Genomic DNA, 20,556 nt, shown 5'->3' on the forward strand with positions numbered 1-20,556 from the left:
TGCTAGTTTTGAGTGGGGCCCAGAGTAGGAGAAGGCTCTGCAACAGGTTCAGGCTGCCACGCAAGGCACTCTGCTACTTGAGCGATATGATCTGGCTGATCCAATGGTGTCAGTGGCAGATAGAGATGCTGTTTGGAGTTTCTGGCAGGTCTCTGTTGATGAGTCACAGCACAGACCCTTAGGGTTTTGCAGTAAGCCTGCCATCCTCTGCAGATAACTACTCTTCTTTTGAAAAACATCCTTTCTTTTGGCTTGTTACTGGGCCTTAGTAGAGACTGAACACTTAACAATCAGCCACCAAGTCATCATGTGGCCTGACCTATCCATCATGAGCTGGATGCTGTCTGAACCACAGAGCCATAAAGTTGGACATGCAGAGTAGCACTTCATCATTAAATGGAAGTGGTATATACAAGATCAGACTTGAGAAAGACCTGAAGGCAAAAGTAAGTTACATGAGGCAGTGGCCCAAATGCCCGTGGTCTCCACTCCTGTCACATTACCTCTTCTCTCTCAGTGAGCACCTATGGCCTCATGGGGTGTTCATTATGGTCAGTTGACTAAGGAAGAGAAAACTTGCGCCTGGTTTACAGTTGGTTCTGTGTGATATGCAGGCACCTCTCAAAAGTAGACAGTGTACTACTGCAGCCCCTTTCTGGAACCTCCCTGAAGGACAGTTGCAAAGGGAAATCCTCCCGCTGGGCAGAACTTCAGGCAGCGCACCTGGTTATTCACTTCACTTGGAAGGAAAATTGCCCAGATGTGTGAATGTATACTGATTCATGGGCTATGGCTAATGGTTTGGCTGGATGGTCACGGACTTGGAAGGAACATGATTGGAAAATTGATGACAAGAAGATATAAGGAAGAGGTATGTGGATAGACTTCTCTGAATAGGCCAAAGAAGTGAAGATATTTGTGTCTTATGTGAATGCTCAACAAAGGGCTAAGGAGGATTTTAACAATCAAGTGGATAGGATGATGCGTTCTGTGGAAACCAGTCACCTTCCTTCCCCAGCCACTCCTGTCATTGCCCAATGGGCTCATGAATGAAGTGGCCATGGTGGCAGAGATGGAGGTTATACATGGGCACAGCAACATGGACTTCCACTCACCAAGGCTGAGTTGGCTACAGACACTGATGAGTGCTCAATCTGCTAGCAGCAGAACCCAGCACTACGTCCCTGACATGGCACTATTCCTTGAGGCAACCAGTCAGCAATTTCCTTGAGTCATTTCCTTGAGATAAATCTCTCTCTCTCTAAATATATATATACACACACATACGTCTGTGTGTGTGTATATGTGTGTACACACACACACACACACACACACACACACACACACACACGTCACTGCTTTTGCTCCTCTAGAGAATCCATCCTAAGACACTGGATTTTTGGCATGGTCAGATACTCTTTTCATTATATATTATATATTGTCTGAATTTTTTCATTTAAATTTTTAATTTTTAAAATAGGTGATATATTTTCATAATAATAAAAAATTCTAAGAACAAATAAATCCCCAATTCTTCCATTCTGTGATCCTGAGCAAGTTCATTTCACCTCCCAGTATTTCAGTTTCCTCACTGTGAAACAGGAATAATAACTGCATTCTTGTAAGGTCACTGTGAGAAGAAATGAGATACCATGTATGAAGTGCTTGCCCCATGGTAGAGGCCCCCTATCTCACTGAAATCTCATGCAACTTCATTAAAATAGCAAGAGATTTCAGGGGAACAAGAGCAGGGAAAGGGACACTAACTCACCATTTATCTCACAATGACACTACTATTAATATTTCTCTGTCAATGTGAAGCAGGCGGCCCCAGCCCTGAGTCCCATGTCGTGTGAAAGCACTGACCTAGGATGCACAGGATCCCGTCCGGCCGAGACTTGCTGCTCTGGGTCAGTATGCTCTGGACCCAGCGGAGTCGGCTGCAGCTGCAATGAGAACAGAAGAGAGCTCTCTGAGTGATAGCATAGCCCTACAAGAAGAGCAGTGGCCTAGTCCTGCGTGAGGGATGCACAGTGATAGCACTAGGAAGAAGATTTACCTCGAGAGGGACAGAACCTAGTCCTGGTCTGGTTTTGGTATCAGAACCATGAACGAACTGGGAATTGTTCTCTTTTGTTTTCTGGAAGAGATTGTGCAGAACTGATCTGAGACTAAGTCTGTGGACTGCTGATCACAAAGCAAATGGTCAGTGGTTTCCTGGCCCAACAGAGAATGGAACCAAAGACCTCTTGGGGTCAATGCTGGGCAAGAGTGGAAGTCATTACCAGGCCTCAGGGACCACCAACATCTCATTTTTGAGGACTATCAAAGAAGAGCTTCCACACTGATTTGCCCTAACTGGGGTCCTCATTGGTCTATCTCAAAAAAAAACAACAAACAAAAACAGACAATAAACAAAAATTGGTCTAAGGACCTAAATGAAGCCCTGATTCATTACCACAACTACTCCCTTAGAGAGTGTCAGCAGAGAGTACTTTCTCCCATTTCTGTGCAGATCTAGTATTCCTTCAACCCTAGGTATATGGCCCCTCCTCCCAAGCAAAGTTTGAGGAAAGGCACTTCCAGACATTAATGTCATTTCTAAGGCTCCCTGTCCTTTCTACACCAACCCCTCCTCCTGCTCAGCAGGTCCAGAGAGAGGTGGCCAATTTCCTGCTCAAGACTGACCTTTCCACTGGGTCTCTTGCTGTCACCTCCAGGCCCAGGATCTGCCTCTACTATTCATTCCCTAATATTTCTATATTTAATTTTTTCCCTCCAGTCAACATATTCCCAGGCCCATCACATCATTATTAACTAAGATCTTCGACAAAACAACTATATTAACCGTTCCAGCCACCACAATCAGACTTTGTCCCCATGCCTCACCAAAACTGCTCTGGTACCCTGCTCTACAGTCAGCCAAACAACAGTATTTCCAGCCAAACAACACTATTTCTCTTCCCAGGATTCGTCCCCTCACCCCCATGAATTCTTTTTGATGTTCCTCAAGTCATTCACTCATGATTTAGTCGTCCTTATCATTGTCTTACTTCAAGACTTCCTCAAGCTTGCACCTGATACAAAAACCAAAGAGAGAGTATTAAAAAAAAGAAATGTACAGACCAATACTCATCACGAATATAGATGTAAAAATCCCTAATAAAATATTAGCCAATAGAATTCGGCAACATAGGAACAGAATTATACATCAGGGATGCAAGGCTGGTTCAATAATCATAAATCAATCAACACGATCCATCATATTAACAGGTCAAAGAAGAAAAATCACACAACCATAAAATCGATGCAGAAAAATTGCTTGACAAAATGCAACTCTCATGATAAAAATGTTCAGTAAGCTAGGAATAGTAGGAAATTTCCTCAATTTTATTAAAAAAAAAAAAAAACTATGAAAATCTGTAGTTAACATCCTGGTTAATGGTGAAAGGTTGAATGTTTTTCACCTAAGATCAAAAATAAGACAAAGAAGTCACTTTCACCACTCCTATTCAACACAGTACTAGAAGTTCTAGCCAGTGAAATAAGGCAAGAAAATAAAATAAAAGGCATGCAGATAGAAAAGAAATCTGTCCCTATTTGCAGATGACACAATGGTCTACTTAGGGAATCTCAAGGCATCTATGAGAGACTCCTAGAACTAATAAATCAGTTCAACAAGATCACAGGATACTAAAAATACAAAAATAAATTGCATTTCTATAGAACAGCAATGAAATGTGGAAAATAATAAAAAATACCATACCATTTATAATCTCTCAAAAAGATAAAATACTTAGCTTTAAACATAAAAAAAATACATACAACTTATATGCCAAAAACTACAAAACACTCATGAATGAAATCAAAGAAAATCTAAATAAATGGACAGATATACTGTATTCATGGACTGAAAGACTCAACACAGTAACCCAGTGCTGTTGAGTCGATTCCGACTCATAGCAACTCCATAGGACAGAGTAGAACTGCCCCATAAGAGTTTCCAAGGAGCGCCTGGTGGATTCGAACTGCCGACCCCTTGGTTAGCAGCGGTAGCACTTAACCACTACTCCACCAGGGTTTCCACTCAATACAGTACATATGTCAATTCTCCCCAAATTGATATACAGGTTTAATGCAATTCCTAGCAAAATCCCCACGAGATTTTTTGTACACACAGACGCAATTATTCTAAAATTTATATGGAAAGGCAAAGGAACTAGAATAGCTAAAATGATTTTAAAAAAGAAGAATAAAGTGGGAGGAATAAGTCTACCTGATTTCAACATTTATAATTAAAGTAATTAATACTGAGTGGTATTAGCTGATGCCTAGATCAACAGAGCAGAATAGAGAAGTCAGAAATAGACCCACCGAAGTACAGCCAACTAATTTTTGACAAAGGTCCAAAAGCAATTCAATGGAGGACGGATAGTCTTTTCAGTATAATAGTGCTGGAGCAACTGGATATCCTAGGCCAAAAAAATGAACCTCAACCTAAACCTTATACCTTATATAAATTTAACTCAAAATAGATTATAGATTTAATGTAAAACTAAAACTATAAAACTTTAAGGTATTATTTGAGACCTATGGCTTGGTAAAGAGTTCTTAGATGACACCAAAGAGCACATAAAAGAAGAAATTGATAATTGGACTTCAAAAAAATTTAAAACTTTTGTTCTGTGAAAAAGAATGAAAAGACAACCTACAGACTAGAATAAAATATTTGCAAATCATTATCTGACAAAGGACTCAATGGCAAATACATAAAGAACTCTGAAAACACAGCAGTAAAAAAACTAAACAATCCAATTAGAAAATGGGTGAAAGACATGAAAAAACACTTTGTCAAAGAGGATACACAGATGGTAAATAAGCACATGATATAACGTATATCACTAGCCACTAAACCAAAAACCAAACCTGTTGCCATCACGTCGATTCTGACTCATAGCAACACTACAGGACAGCGTGGAACTGCCCCATAGGGTTTCTGAGGCGGAAGCTTCCTGAAGAAAGAAGACCGAAGAAGAATTTGACAAGGTGGGCTGACACAGTGGCTGCAATAATGGGCTCAAACACAGCAATGACTGTGAGGATGGAGCAAAACTGGGCAGTGTTTTGTTCTACTGTACATAGGGTGGCTATGGGTAAATCTGCTGCAAAAGACCCCTTTAAAGTGTTAAAAAGCAAAGATGTCACCTTGAAGACTAAGGTGGGCCATGGTAATCTCAATTGCCTCATATGCATGTGAAAGCAGGACAATGAATGAGGAAGACCAAAGAAGATCTGACACCTTTGAATTAAGGTGCTGGCAAAGAATATTGAATATAACATGGACTACCAGAATAACAGATCTGTCTTGGAAGAAGTACAGACAGGATACTTCTTAAAAATGAGGATGGTGACACTCCATCTCACATATTTTGGACATGTTATCAGGAGGGACCAGTCCCTGGAGAAGAACATCATGCTTGGTAAAGCAGAGGGTCAGTGAAAAATGAGAAGAACCTCAACGAGATGGAGTACCTATATAGATCTGAAATATAGATATACTTCATATCTATATTCTCACCATCCTCGCTCCTAAGGAGCATCCTAGCTGCAGCAGATTTGCCCAGTGCAATCGTGTCATTTGATTTCTTGACTGCCACTGCCATGGCTGGATGGATAAACACGTGATAAAACAAGTACAGTAAAATGTTGATGGAAGAATCTAGGTGGTGGATATATGCATGTTCACTGGAAAATTCTTTCAATTTTGTTGCATATTTGAAAATGTTTGTAATAAAATGTTGGGGAAAAAAAGAGTTGATGGTCCCAACTCAACAGCATATTAGTCAGATCACAACTGAAACTCTGTGTACAATTCTGCACGTCACATCAAAACAGAGACATAAAGAAATCAGCAGACAGGCAGAGGAGATCTGTTGGGACAGTGAAGGAGAAATAAAACTAGTATTTATTGGAAAAAAAAGCTGTATACTGTGCATTATACTAACAGCATCTGTACCTGTAAGACAGGTACTAGCCTGAGGCATGCATCTGGTAGATGGAAGATCCAGATTTTGATCCCGAGTCTATCTGATGCCAAAGCTCATACTCCTTTCTATACGTCAAGTCATGTCAAATGAGGGCGAAGATGGAAATGGGGATGTTGAGTCTGGAGAAAAGACACAGAGCACAGTGCTCAAACTAAAGGATATGAAATAACTGAAAGGTTATCATGTAAAAGAGGGACATGATCAAGTCCAAGGAACAGAAACAGGACCAGCAGATGGACATTAAGAAAACAGTCCACACCTTGGTGTAAGGGAGGAGGTGCTAGTGACTAGAGCTCTGACTACAGAGAAAAAGGGGCTGCCTCTGAAGGAGATGCACTGCCATCATTTGTCAGGTAGAGATGTGTGCCCTGTCCCAGCACTAGGCACCAAATGGTTGACATTCATTTCAACCCATTTCTCAAGTAAAGATGACTATACTAATCTCCAACAAATTTTATTTTAATTTAGGAAATAACATTAGAGACATTATTCCCTGTCCTTGAGCATGGAGAAGGTGACCCAGCTGGAGCTGGACTCAAAAGGACATATCAATTGGGCCCTGAGGTATAAAGACAATAGCTAAGATAATCCTGGAAAGTATTTTTTAGGGAACCTTTCACTTAAGTCAGAACACAAAAGATTTTCCACTTTTATCTTTTTCTATTAACATTTAGTAAATAGAAATTTGTTGGACCAATGAAGACCCTCCTGACTGTCAGTTACTGAAACCTGTACCAATGATCATTAAGAAAGACAATTCAAAATGTAGGATGACAGTTTCTAGCAATCTGTGAAAAGGTGAAGTTTTCAATGGCTTTGCCCATTTGTACTGTTAATATATACTGATGACTCTGTAACCTTCCTTGGACTCAGGCAGACATGGCTGTGGCAGCATGCTTGTCCATTTTCCCATTCTTGCTTACTCTGTAATATCTCCTTGGACTCAGGCAGACATGGCTGTGGCAGCATGCTTGTCCGTTTTCCCATTTTTGCTTACTCTGTAATATTTCCTTGGATTCAGGCAGACATTAGCTCTGGCAGCATGCTTGTCTGCTTCTCAGCTTTTGTCTTTTTGAACATATGCTGAAAAAAACTTTCTTTTTGCTTTACTAAACTTTGTGATTTTTTTCCCCAATAACAATTTCCACTAAATTTGAAAATCAAAACTTATTCCCCATAGCAGTAGTAAAAGACCCTATTCTTATTTACTAGGAGCAAGACAATCAGTGGCTTAGATCAGTAAACATTACTGAATGGAATACTGTGCTAGGTGCTAAAACAGGACATGGTCCCTGACCTCAAAGAATTCCAAAAGATCTGAGATCCAACTATAACAGGAAAAAGAAAGACAGCTCATCTCTGACCCAAGTCAGGAATTTTCCTTCTCTCACACAAGACCTTAATTTAAACAGGAAATGTAAGCTATATGTTCTCTCCATTGAATCAGTATCATTACCACCGATTGTAAAATATAATTAAACCAAAATAAACTCTTATCTACTCACATTAGAATTTTTTTTTTAAAGGAAGAGGGGTAAATCAACTCACTGCTTCAGAATGACATACTGATGCCTCCTAAGGTTATACAATTTGACATCTATCACTTATGAAGTATTTCTGTCAAGAATGTTTGCCTTGAAACAAGTCAAGCCTTTAGACCAATGTCCAATTTACAGGAGCTACAGAAGAACAAGGGAAATGACAGCATGAGAAAAGTTATCAGATAAATGCAGAACGTGTGGCATTCTTCAAAACAACTGGCTTGGTCTCTTCAATGTCCTATAAAACAAAAATAACAACAGGGAGGAAGAACTCTAAAGTAAACGAGATCAATGAATCAGAATAACAAAATGCAATGTATGAAACTGTATTTGATCCTTTAAAAAAAAAAAAAAACAGGAAACCATCTGGGAGACATCCGGGAAAATTTTAATATAGACTCAGTATTAGATGACATTAGGGAATTACCGTTAATTTTCTTAGGTGAGATAATGTTATTGTGGTTATGTAATAAAATGTTCTCTTTCTTAGCAGATGCATGATGAAGGACTTAGGCATGAAGTATCAAGACGGCTATTACTTCAAAAAGCTTTAGCAGAAGAGAAGAAAAAGAAAGGAAAGCAAAGAATAAGCACGTAAGGCAAAATATTAACTGATGAATCTAACTGGTGGATATAACAAGTATTCATCATATTATTCTTTCAACTTTTCTGTATTGTTTGAACATTTTCATAGTAAAAATTTGGGCTTGCGGGGAGAGGGGCATGTGGAGTAACTGAAGGAGCAGAAAAAGCAAGGTCAAGATTAAAGCAGAAAAACTTCTTCCTTGGAAATGATGACTGTTTGAATCTCCCCACTTCTTCTTGCAGGCATTCTCTGTACTAGAAATATCTCATCATGTTGGTCCTTTGGCCCATTTCCCAATCTGTCTGGACAGAGGCTGACTGACTGCCAAGGTTGCCAAGAGCTCTCTGATTTTCGAACTTACAACCAGCCAGTGAGAAAGGCAAGAATAGATCATGTGATCAAGGAAACAACTGCCTGCCCCTCTCCTGCTAGGGAAAGCCAAGGTAATGTTAAAAAAGGAGCAAAAAGAGAGTTTCTTTTCCAAAAATGTCTTGGTTAAATAAAGCGGAAGCATATAAAATATAGAAAGACCTTCCTCTTGACACGGTAAAACATTATCTTAATTAGTGTTTCTTATTTTCTTGTCAAATGGGTAAAACTAAATTCAGTTCTTTTTTCCTTTGTACATTTTCTTGCTTCCCAAATTTAATTTTTAACCAGAAAATTGACTATTTGTCACTAAACCACTAAACTTGTTATTTGCTTACAGAATTTATTTTTTTAATTAAGAAAAAAAATACGCAGAAGTATAAAGAAAACTATAATCATTCATATTCCCAATACCCAGAACTAACCACTGTTCACATTTTGGCATTTTTTTTTCTGATTGGCTTTTATCTACATTCGTACTTTTTAAAATTATGCACATAGAATATTAATTTATTATACTTTGCTAAAAAAAAAAAAGGAATATTACATATAAAACTAAAGTCTTCATTGATCCTTACTCCCAGAGGGCACCATTATGAGTTTGTTGTGTATCCGTCCAACCTTCTTTTTTCTTTTTTAGTAGAAACTCTCAAATACACATCAATCCCAGCAACAGCACTACCTTCCAGCTTGTAGGTCTACCTGAGCACAGCTGGCATAGGGTGGGTAGATGGCTTGTGGTCACCCATGACTTCACAAAGTTCCTCGTTTAGAAGGCATTTAGACTCAGCAGATCCAATAATGCAGCTTATTGTGCCAAATATGCTGCTTTCATACTAAAATGTATTTCTGACATTATCAGGAATTCAGATTCAGAATTTTAGACATGGACAGATGACAAAATGAAGAAACTAAGACCTAAACCTATGTAGTTTGCCAAAGATCACAAGGCTGTGTGAGGATTAACAGCACCAGCACCTAAGCAATCAGGTACCCTGAACTTTTTCTTCCTGCTACTTCTCACTGTTTTCTTAGCAATAAAGTTGGCCACAGGTACAATATTTAGGAATGTGAAGTAATCGCCTCTGTTCTCTCCTCTTCCATTTTATATGTAATAGTTAATTTACTGACCACTGTTTTTATGACACTGTGCAAACAACCAGGTGTGTTTGTTTGTTCATTATCCTGAGATAAATGGGAAATTTTATTTTTGTCTCACTGTCTTTTTCCTCCATAATTAATGCAAGACAGGATAAATCCCTAACTTAAATTATTACTGTCAAGTGTCTATTACCAGCAGCCAAATATGATTTCTGATAGGCAACCTTACTTAAAATGGCTAAAACTAATGCCCAATTACAATTCACATCTACAAATGAATAAGAAACATAAGGCATTCTAGAAACTAAATTCAACAACTTCAGAAATGCTACCTACAACAAAGGTAAAATGTTTGGAAGTCTGTTCATTATATTCCAATGTAGTAATAATACCTGTTACGGATTACAACCAAGTCTCACCTTAAATTTACGGCTATAGACATTAAATAGGCCCTTGGTGCTGTCTGGCAATCCTACTATATTTCCTTATCCAACTGATTCTTCCCCACTCTTCTGATGAATTTTATACCTTCTTTCTCCTGAAACTTCCAACATCTTCTTTCCACTCTTTATTTTTAGATGAAGACCTTCCTTCTCACCTAAGAACACAGAAGTAATCAGAAGAGAACTTCCACTTTCTCCCACCACTAAACTACCAACATACAAACACTAAAGCCAAAAAAAATCCACACCCCTTGCTGTCGAGTCGATTCCAACTCATAGTGACCAGAGCAGAACTGCCCCACAGAGTTTCCAAGGAGTGCCTGGTGGATCTGAACTGCCAATCTTTTGATTAACAGCTGTAGCTCTTAACCACTATGCCACCAGGGTTTCCCCACTAGTGTTAAAAAAAAAAAAAAAAAAATTATTATTATTTTTTTTTAGTGTTAGGATCCATATAATCTGCCACATATGAACTATTCACATACCTATCTAACCTGTTTTTATTGACTATGCAAAGGCATTTGACTGTGTGGATCATAACAAATTATGGATAACATTGCAAAGAATAGAAATTTCAAAACACTTAATTGTGCTCATAAGGAACCTGTACATAGATGAAGAGGCAGTCATTTGAACAGAACAAGGGGATGTTTCATGGTTTAAAGTCAGGAAAGGTGTGCGTCAGGGTTGTATCCTTTCACCATACCTATTCAATCTGTATGCCGAGCAAATAATCTGAGAAGCTGGACTATACGAGGAAGAACATGGCATCAGGATTGGAGGAAGACTCATTACCAACCTGCATTACGCATATGACACAACCTTGCTTGCTGAAAGTGAAGAGGACTTGAAGCACTTACCGACGAAGATTAAACACCACAGCCTTCAGTATGGATTACAGCTCAACATAAAGAAAACAAAAATCCTCACAACTGGACCAATAAGCAACCTCATGATAAATGGGTTAAATATTGAAGTTGTCAAGGATTTCATTTTACTTGGATCTGCAAAATCAACACCCATGGAAGGAGCATCCAAGAAATCAAAAGACTCATTGCATTGGACGAATCTACTGCAAAAGATCTCTTTAAAGTGCTGAAAAGCAAAGATGTCAGGCTTGAAGACTAAGGTAGGCCTGACCCAAACCATGGTGTTTTCAATCGCCTCCTACGCATATGAAAGCTGGACCATGAATAAAGAAGACAGGAGAAGAATTGCCGGCTTTGAATTGTGGTGTTGGAGAAAAAGAAGAATACTGAATATACCACGGACTGCCAAAAGAACGGGCAAATCTGTCTGGGAAGAAGTACAACCGGAATAATCCTTAGAGGCAAAGATGGCGAGACTACGTCGCATATACTTTGGACACGTTGTCAGGAGGGATCAGTCCCTGGAGAAGGACATTACGCTTGATAAAGTAGAGGGTCAGCGAAAAAGAGGAAGACCCTCAATAAGACAGAATGACACAGTGGCTACAAAAATGGCCTTAAGGATAACAACAATTACGAGGATGGCGCGGGACTGGGCAGTGTTTCGTTCTATTGTATACAGGGTAGCTATGAGTTGGAACCAACTCAATGGCACCTAACAACAACAACATCTAACCTGAGCCAAAACATCTACTTGTGCACTAGATCCCATTCTCTCTCACCTACTCAAGAACTTCACTCCTCAAACTGTCTCTTTTCTCTCCTCTATCATCAATTTTCCCCTTCCTACTGCATCATTATAAACACGTTATCATGTCTGCTATCCTTAAAAAAAAAAAAAAGAACTGTCTTAACACTTCATGCCTTTCCAGCTATAGCACCATCATTGCTCTCCCTGTAACAATCCTTCAAAGAGGTATTTATACTAATGGTCTTCAATTCTCCTCTCATTTTCTCTTTTACTGCACCAAAACTGATCTTGTCAAGGCCACTAATAATCTCCACATTATCAAATCTAATACTTTATTCTTAGACCTTATCAGTCTGGTAAGAATATTTATCATTTGACTTTCCATGGCTATCCTTTGTACTCCTCCTACCTCAAAAGTAGAAAATCATTTTCCTTCAGAATTTGGAAGACATTGCTCCACTATTTTTTCTGGTACCTTCTCACCATCCTCTAAATATAGGATGCCTCAGGGCTTGGAGATAGGTCCTCTTTTCTGTCTACAATCATTCCCTGGATCTCCATTTAGTTTCGCGGCTTCAAATAAAAATTGGGCATACTACATACAAAAAATGAACTCAGAATGATCAATGATCTAAATATAAAAACTAAAATCATAAAATTCTTAGAAGAAAACAAAGATAATGCATCAGATCTAATGTTTGACAATGGATTCTTAGAAATGACACCAAAAGCATACGCAAAAAATGACAAAATAGATAAAATGGACTTCATCAAAATTAAAAACTCTTGTGCATCAAAGGACTTTACCAAGAAAGTAAAGAAACAACTACAGAACAGGAGAAAATATTGGTAACCATATATTTGATAAGGGTTTAATATCCAGAATACATTAAGAACTTATTTATACAACTCAACAACAAAAAGACAACCCAGTTAAAAAATGGGCAAAGGATGTTTCTCCAAAGAAAATGTACAAATGGCCAAGAAGTGCATGAAAAGATGCTCAATGTCATTAGTCATTGTTATTGTTGTTAGGTGCGGGCAAGTTGATTTTCAACTCATAGAGACTCCATGTGACAAAGCAGAACTGCCCCATAGCATTTCCTAGGCTGTAATCTTATTACCAGGTCTTTCACCCACGGAGTGACTGGTAGGTTCAGACTGCCAACCTTTCAGTTAGCAATTCAGCATTTAACCATTGTACCACCAAGGCTCCTTCATTAGTCATTTGTTGTTAGGTGTCCCTGAATTGATTTTCAACTCACAATGACCCCATGCGACACAGTAAAACTGACCCATAGGGTTATCTAGGCTGTAAATCTTTAAGGGAGCAGATCGCCAAATCTTTATCTGGGGGAGCCACTTCTTTCATTAGTCATTACGGAAATGTAAATCAAAACCACAATGAGATATTACTTCATTCCTACTAGGCTGGCTATTATCAGAAAAACAGAAAGTAACAAGTGTTTGAGAGGATGTGGAGAAACTGGAACCCTCATTCACCACTGGCAGGAATGTGAAATGGTATAGCTCCTGTAGAAAACAGTTTGGCAGCTCCTCGAAATATTAAACATAGACCTACCATATGACCCAGTAATCCCACTCCTATGTATATACTCAAAAGACTTTAAAGTAGGGACTCAAACAGATAATTGTATACCAGTGTTCACCGTAGCATTGTTCACAACAGCCAAGAGGTAGAAACAACTCAAATGTCCATCAATAGAAGAATAGATAAACAAAAGGTGGTAGGTATGTCCATACAATGGAATATTCAGCCATAAAGAGAGATGAAGTTCTGATACATGCTACTATATGGACGAACCTTTAGAACATTATACGAAGTTAAATAAGTCAGACTCAAAAGGAGAAATATCATATGATTCCACTTATATGAAATATCTAGAGCAGGAAATACAGACAGACAAAGTTTATCTTTGGTTACCAGGGGAGAGTGGGAGGGTAGAAGGGGAAGTTATTGCATAAGGGGTACAGAGTTTCTATTCAGGGTGATGAAAACATTTTGGAAATGGACAGTGGTGACGGATGCACAGCATGGAATGTGATTAACGTCACTGAATTGTATACTGAAGAGCAGTCAAAAGAGCAACGTTTTTTATGATACGTATTTTACTGCAATTAAAAAAACTGGGGAGTCAACATATGGATGGTGTCATGGATTGAACTGTGTCCCCCCAAAATATGTGTTGTAAATTCTAACCACTATGCCTATGGTTATAATACCATTTGGGAATGGGTGGTTGTCTTTGTTATGTTAATGAGATGGGATCAGTGTAGGGTGTGTCTTGGAGTCAACCTCTTTTGAGATATAAAAAGAGATTAAACAAGCACGTGGAGAAGCAGAGATGGGGGAAGAGATGCTAAGCCACAGGAAAATCACCAAGGAACATAAGCTCAAAGAGATAAGGACAAGAGCCGACAGAGAGAGAAAGCCTTCCCCTAGAGCCAGCACCCTGGATTCAAACTTCTAGCCTCCTTTAACTGTGAGAAAATAAATTTGTTTGTTAAAAACACCCATTTGTGGTATTTGGTATAGCAGCACTAGATAACCAAGGCAGATGGTATCTCTAGCCCCAACTTCTCTCCTGAATTCCAAACTCATACATCCAACTGTTGGCAGATTTAGTATCTCCATTTGGATTATCTACTAGGCAACTCAAAATGAACAAGGCCAAAACTGAACTTTCTATTCTGCCCACCCACCTGTTCTTCTTCCACTATTCCCAATATCAGTAAATGACAACCCCATTCTAGCGGCTGAGGACAACACCAACCATGCTCTGTTGTATTTTTGCTCGTCCAACCCTATTTCTTCCTTAGCATGTATCTCTCTTTCTGAAGTATTAAGATCGTTACTCTTTTTGTCTCTTCCCACTTACATAAGAGCTCTTTAAAGCAGGGGCCTGTCTTATTTGTCTGAATCCATGGTACACAGCACAGAGTACCTGGATTATATGTCCAAAGAGGCAGTGACATTTAAACTGTTAAGCAAATTCCAAAGGGGAATGGATGGATCCCTATGCAGAAAGATTTTTAAATAGGAAAGTGGACTTCAGCTAGATTTTCAATGGTTGCTTAGTGCTAGTCAAGACAGGTTATTACCTCGCTAATAACTTCAAAATTCCAGGGGTTTGAAACAACAAAGGCTTACTTCTTGCTCTCTCTACATGTCAAACACAGGTAACCTAGGAACTTGTGCTAGGTCCCAGGCTGATGGAGGAGCCACCACCTGGAGCACTGATGACAAAGGGAAAAAGAGTGGCAAATCACACACAAGAAGCTCTTACCATGAAGGGGTATGCAATCACTCCTGCTCATTTCACTGACCAAGAGCAACTCACATGGCCATACCCCAACTGCTGGGTGGCAAGCAAATACAATCCTACCACATGACTGGGAGACAGGAACCAAAAATACTTGATAGATAGCACTAACAACTACCATACCATTAAAAGGAAGCCTCTAGTTCTAGGCAGCAGTATTTTAACTCCTGCTCTCCATTCCCCATCTGTGAAAATGAACTCCACTGCTAAGCCCTATCTATGGGTCTTCAGGAATGTAACTTCACCAGTTAGGCCTGCCTTTCATCACCCAGAGTAAGAATGCAGCAGAATGCAGCAAAGAGGCCAAGCTGAGCCCAAGCTTGCTAGAAAGTTCAATGTCAAAATAAACGGAAAGGCTTGAAAAGAACAGGTAAGAAAAATATGTTACATGGTCATGGGGAAAGCAGGGGAATCTTCACCAAATTTCTTTTACCAAAGGTATGGAACAGCCAGGACTTGGAGTTCCTTGCACTACCTCTTCTCTGAAGTCTAAGTTTCACTCAATCACTTGATGGAAGTATGATTAGTAAAGGCAGCCTACATACTACTTTTTAACATAAAAACAATTAAAAAAAAGAAACAAAAAACCCCAAACATGCTACTAAAAAAAAAAAAAAAAAAATAGAACAAGGAAAAACAAAATGAAACCTGTTGCTGCCTAGTCCAACTCATGGAGACCCCATGTCTTACAGAGTAGAACTGCTCTATAGGGTTTTCTTGGCCATAATCTTTATGGAAGCAGATTGTCAGGCCTTTCTTCTGTGGTACCACTGGGTGGGTTCGAACCACCAACCGTTAGGTTAGTAGTTCAGAATAAACTGTTTGTGCCACCCAGGGACCTAGAGACAAAGAAGGCAGCAGTTATTTTAGAGATGGATTTTACTGCAGTAAAGCTGATTTTTTTCTAAAAGTCTCAAAGATCTGTTGAAGGAGAACGGCCTCAAGATTTCTAAACTCAAGATGATCTGGTATGAACCCCAAATCTACAGGGAGCCTACATTTAACGGATGGGTGCCCCAAGTTCTAAAGTCCCCTCGGTAATTTCAATACAAAGTTCAAATGTTGCTGTGAAATTGTCTGCCAGAAACACAGGGACTGATTAAAAAAAAACAAACAAAAAAACCAAATGCACTGCATCGAGTTGATTTTGACTCATAGCAACCCTACAGGGGAGAGAAGAGCTGCCCCACAGGGTTTCCAAGGTGCAGTTGTTGGTTAGCAGTTGAGCTCTTAGCCACTGCACCATCAGGGCTCCTAGGCACTGACTGGAGAGGCTAAACGCTCGGAACTGGAAAGCCCCCAAGGCATCCCATTGAAGGGCCAAGTAGCAGTTCAAATGCGGTCACCTGTCAAATAAGAAGCAAATTAACCCCTAACCTGCTGCGGTGGAACTGATGAAGCAGCATATTAATCCTCCTGAACAAACGGTTTCATCAGTATCTAGTCCCATCTACCCTATCTTTATTCATTCGACAAACATGTATTAATTACGAGGGCGGGGGTGGGGGTGGGGGAGATGGGGGAAATAAGAGACGCTGGCAAAAAGCTAAAATACAATGCCCTAAGTACTGTAAAGAATATAGGAAAAGCCGTCCTAACATGTAAGTGGACAATCTCCTTTCAAGGGAAAAGTACCATACTTCCCTTACTAAGTGGTTAGAATAAACAAAAAGCGAACAAAAGGCCTCTTTTGGTCTAATGACAGTTTAGCAAACCAAAGCTCCTTTCTTTCTTTCTCTCTCTCTCTCCCCTCCCTCTCAACGGTTTCCGCCGCAACCCCTCCATCATTCCAGCCTCCACAACCCGCTGGCAGCCACACACCACTTCCAATCACAAACAATGCCCAGACTATCAAGGTCAGACCCAAAGGCACTGGGAGCAGAAATTGGAAACCGATCTTCTTACATCGAAGAGGAGAAAGGGGACGAGGGTGGAGCCCTCCCCAGTACCCTCCCTATCCTGAAGCCACCGGGGGCTCTGTCTCTAGGATTAGGGACCAGGCGCCCGCCACCTTCGGGGGTGCTGTATCTCCTTCCCATCTCCATTCAGATGGCTTTTTTGCGTCCCTAATGACCTCCACCTCCCCTTAACCTGAGGTCTCCATTATGAAGAGAGGGGGCGTCGCGAAGCAGGCTGGGGAACCGAGAGGTGGGGAAACGCGCAGTAGGGGAGCTGCTATCAGGGTATATGTGTGTGCGGGAGGGGGGTGGGGGTGGTATTATTTAGGGAAGCTTCAGTCAAGGGTAATCCTCTAGAGGGGATCTGCTGTAGGGGGTCTTTATAGGTAAGCCGTTTCTGGGGAAACCCACTTGGGGTTCTACACCGGGGATCTATTGTGTGTGGTGGGTCTCTATAGGAAGCCGTTCCTGGGAGAAACATACTATGGGGAAAGCAAGTGGGGTATCTATATGGCAGCCACTGTGTTGGTTCGTTACAGGGAATTCTTTCCTGGGGAAAACGATCTATGAGATGAAGATGTCATAGGAGGGGGTCTCCACAAGGGAGTCGTTGCGAGATGGTGTAGAGAGGAGCCATTGTGAGAGTCTCCACAGAGGGCCCCGTTCCTGGGTAAATGTTCCCCAGAGAGCCGTTCTGGGGAGAACAGCCCGCGAGGAAGCCATGTCGGGCCACGCCCTGCCTCAGGAGGCGTCTCCGGACCCCACCAGCCCGCAACCCCCGGTCCGGCCGCCGCTCTTCGGCCAGGGCCCCGCGTACCTGACGAAGGGCAACCCGCGGCTGGAGCCGCCAGGCGGCCGCATGCGAGGCATCCCCAGCCGGCGCGGAGGGTACACGTCCATGGCGGCGGGCGGGGGACGAAGGCCGTGCCGCTGCGAGGGGCTCTCAGGCCGGCCGGCGGCTGCAGGCCCGCTACAGCGGGCGGGGCGGCAGGGCTGACGGGGTGGGCGGGGGTGCGCGGCGCGCGGGGGGGACGTAGGGGCGGGGCGGGGCCGGGCGCGCGCACTGAGCGCGGAGAGGGGCTTCGGGGCGGGCGCGCGGCCGCGCCCCCTTACGCTGCGGAGCCACTCGGTCAGGCGACGGGAGCGCGGGCCTCGAAGGTGCGGGCCCCCGCACAGGCGCTCGGCCCCTCCGTCAGGTCCCGCATCGTGGCGGGGGACTCTGCGGCGCCCCCAGCCAAGCATAGGGACGCGCCCGGGGGCGTGGCCTCGCTCAAGCCCCGCCCGGCCCATCCGGCTTTGGCCTTCAGGGCAGCCTTGTGTAGGGGAGGGCCTCTCCGGTACCCGGCTTGCTTCCCCAGGTCTCCCCGGAGAGTACCTCGCTGCCGTCTCCTCACCCGCTGCTAATCAATTGAGCGTCCTTTCTTAAAAAAAATCCAGCGATTTCTGCAGCCCTCAGGTTAGCAGTGTGTGCCCAGCCGTTTACGGTTCAGATCCTGGCTCGACCCATTTCCGACCGTGGGGCCTTGGACAAGAAATTTAATTCCACAGATCCTCAGTCTTTTCGTCTGTCGAACGGGAAAATAGCTCATTGATAGGTTTGCCAGGCGTATTTAATGATTTTGCCCTGCATCCTGTAATTGACTTTGTCCCATCCCCTGCCAATTCCGACTCATAGTAACCGTGTAGGACAGAGTAGAGCTTCCCGATAGGGTTTCCAAGGCTGTATTTTTTTTTACGAAGCAGACTGCAACATCTTTCCCCAAGAGCAGCAGGTGGGTTAGCAGTAAGCGCTTTAACCACTGTGCCACCAGGATTCCATTGACTTTGTTAAAAAAAAAAAAAAAAGCGAAACCAAACCCAGTGCCATCGAGTCGATTCCGAGTCATAGCGACCCTACAGGACAGAGTAGAACTGCCCCATAGAGTTTCCAAAGAGACCCTGGCGGATCTGAACTGCTGACCCTTTGGTTAGAAGCCATAGCACTTATCCACTACACCACCAGGTTTTCCTTTTGTCAGGATGCCCTAAATGACCTATACTCATTTTTAAAATAAATTACAAAAATTAGCGCTATTTTTCCAGTATTATTAGAAATTGGCGCCTAAATTACTTAAGTGGCAATGCTTGCTGAAAACTCTACCTCCATAAATAAAGATCTGGACAACCCTGTGATGTCTCCTGCAGGCTTAGCTAAGGAAAGACCAAAAGAGAGGGATAGATACTTATTTTCGTACTCAAGAGAGGAAAAGACTGGCTTTTGGCTAAAATCCCAAGTCGTGAACAAAAAAAAAAAAAAAAAAAACCCACCATTATTTGAAGGTAACTTCTTTTGGGTTCAGCTCAGCACACACGCTCTGAAAATCAGCCTATCAGGGACCCTTGCTTCCGAAAACCAGCCATTCAACGACAACTTCGCTCTGGTAACTATGCTTCTCAAAGTTAGTAAATCAATGACTGCGCCAAGCTTGTAAAAGTCAGCCAATCAGCGACAGCGCCATCATCTAAACAACAGCCAATCAGCACGGGTCCAGTGACCAAGCTTCTGAAAGTCAGCCGTTACATAAACGCCCTACTCCAGAGACCACGCTATCACAGCGGAAAGGTCTGTCAATCGCGGAGCCCTTAAAGGTTCTGAAAGACCACCAACCCCTGAACGCCAAGTTTCCCAAAACCTTATATGAGATCCGCTCTGGCTTTGTTCAGAGTGACTGGTGCCTTACAAGTACTGTCTCCTTTGCATGCAGTCGAGAAAGTAATCTTTTTTTTTTTTTACATCAGATAATTGAGTTCAATGTATTGCTAGTACGCAAGTTCGAAACCCTTTCAAAGGTTCAACTCCTGATTACAGTTAGCTATGAGTTTAGATGGACGCAATTAGCAGCCATGAGATTATCAAATATTTTCAATCGTTATTACTATTACTTTTTTTTTTTTTTTACTAACATATCAGCGGTTGTGCAGCCATCACCACAATCAGTTTTGGAACGTATTTATCACCCCAACAGTAAACTCCATAGCCATCAGCAGTCATTTCTCCCCAGTCACTATGGATTTGCCTAGTCTAGACATTGCATATAAATGAAATCGTTGTATATGTCATGTGGTCTTTGGTGACTGGCTTCTTAGCAACCATGTTGTATTATGCATCAACATTTCATTTCTTTTTATTATCAAATAATTTTCCATTATGTGGCTGTCCCATGTTTTATTTGTTCATTTATCAATTGATTTGGGTTGTTTCCACTTTTTCATTATTATGAATGATGCTGCTATGAACATTCATATATAAGATTTTCTGTGGCTATGTTTTCATTTCTCTTGTTATATACCTAGGAATGGAATTTCTGGGTCATATGCTAAGTCTATGTTTAACCTTTTAAGGAATTGCCAACCTGTTTTCCAAAGAAGCTACACCATTTTACATTCCCACTAGCATTGTATAAGGATTCCAATTTCTCCACATCCTCATTAACATCTTTATCTGTCTTTTTTATTATAGACTTCCTGTTGGATGGGGAGTGGTATCTCATAGTTTTGGTTTGCATTTCCCTCATGGCTAATGATGTTGAGCATCTTTTCACTTGCTTATTGGCCATTTGTATATCTT

At 41.4% G+C, this 20,556-nt stretch overlaps 1 protein-coding gene across 2 annotated transcripts in view; it reads right to left on the minus strand.

Moving 5' to 3' along the window:
• The window catches only part of DNAAF9 (dynein axonemal assembly factor 9), a 155,951-nt gene extending 138,015 nt beyond the window's left edge, over nucleotides 1-17,936 (minus strand). The window contains exons 1-2 of one of the 2 annotated variants that reach the window (XM_049869255.1): nucleotides 17,767-17,936; nucleotides 1,867-1,946 (exon numbers count right to left, since the gene is read on the minus strand). In XM_049869255.1, the coding sequence (XP_049725212.1) occupies nucleotides 1,867-1,946; nucleotides 17,767-17,849 (163 nt within the window). In that variant the 5' untranslated portion in view covers nucleotides 17,850-17,936. Of the gene's footprint in view, nucleotides 1-1,866; nucleotides 1,950-17,766 lie in introns of those variants that run through there. The other variant, XM_049869257.1, reaches the window with a different exon arrangement.
• Nucleotides 17,937-20,556: the final 2,620 nt, after the last annotated feature.

This window comes from Elephas maximus, chromosome 25, assembly GCF_024166365.1.
Source record: "Elephas maximus indicus isolate mEleMax1 chromosome 25, mEleMax1 primary haplotype, whole genome shotgun sequence".
NCBI classification, from domain to species: domain Eukaryota; kingdom Metazoa; phylum Chordata; class Mammalia; order Proboscidea; family Elephantidae; genus Elephas; species Elephas maximus.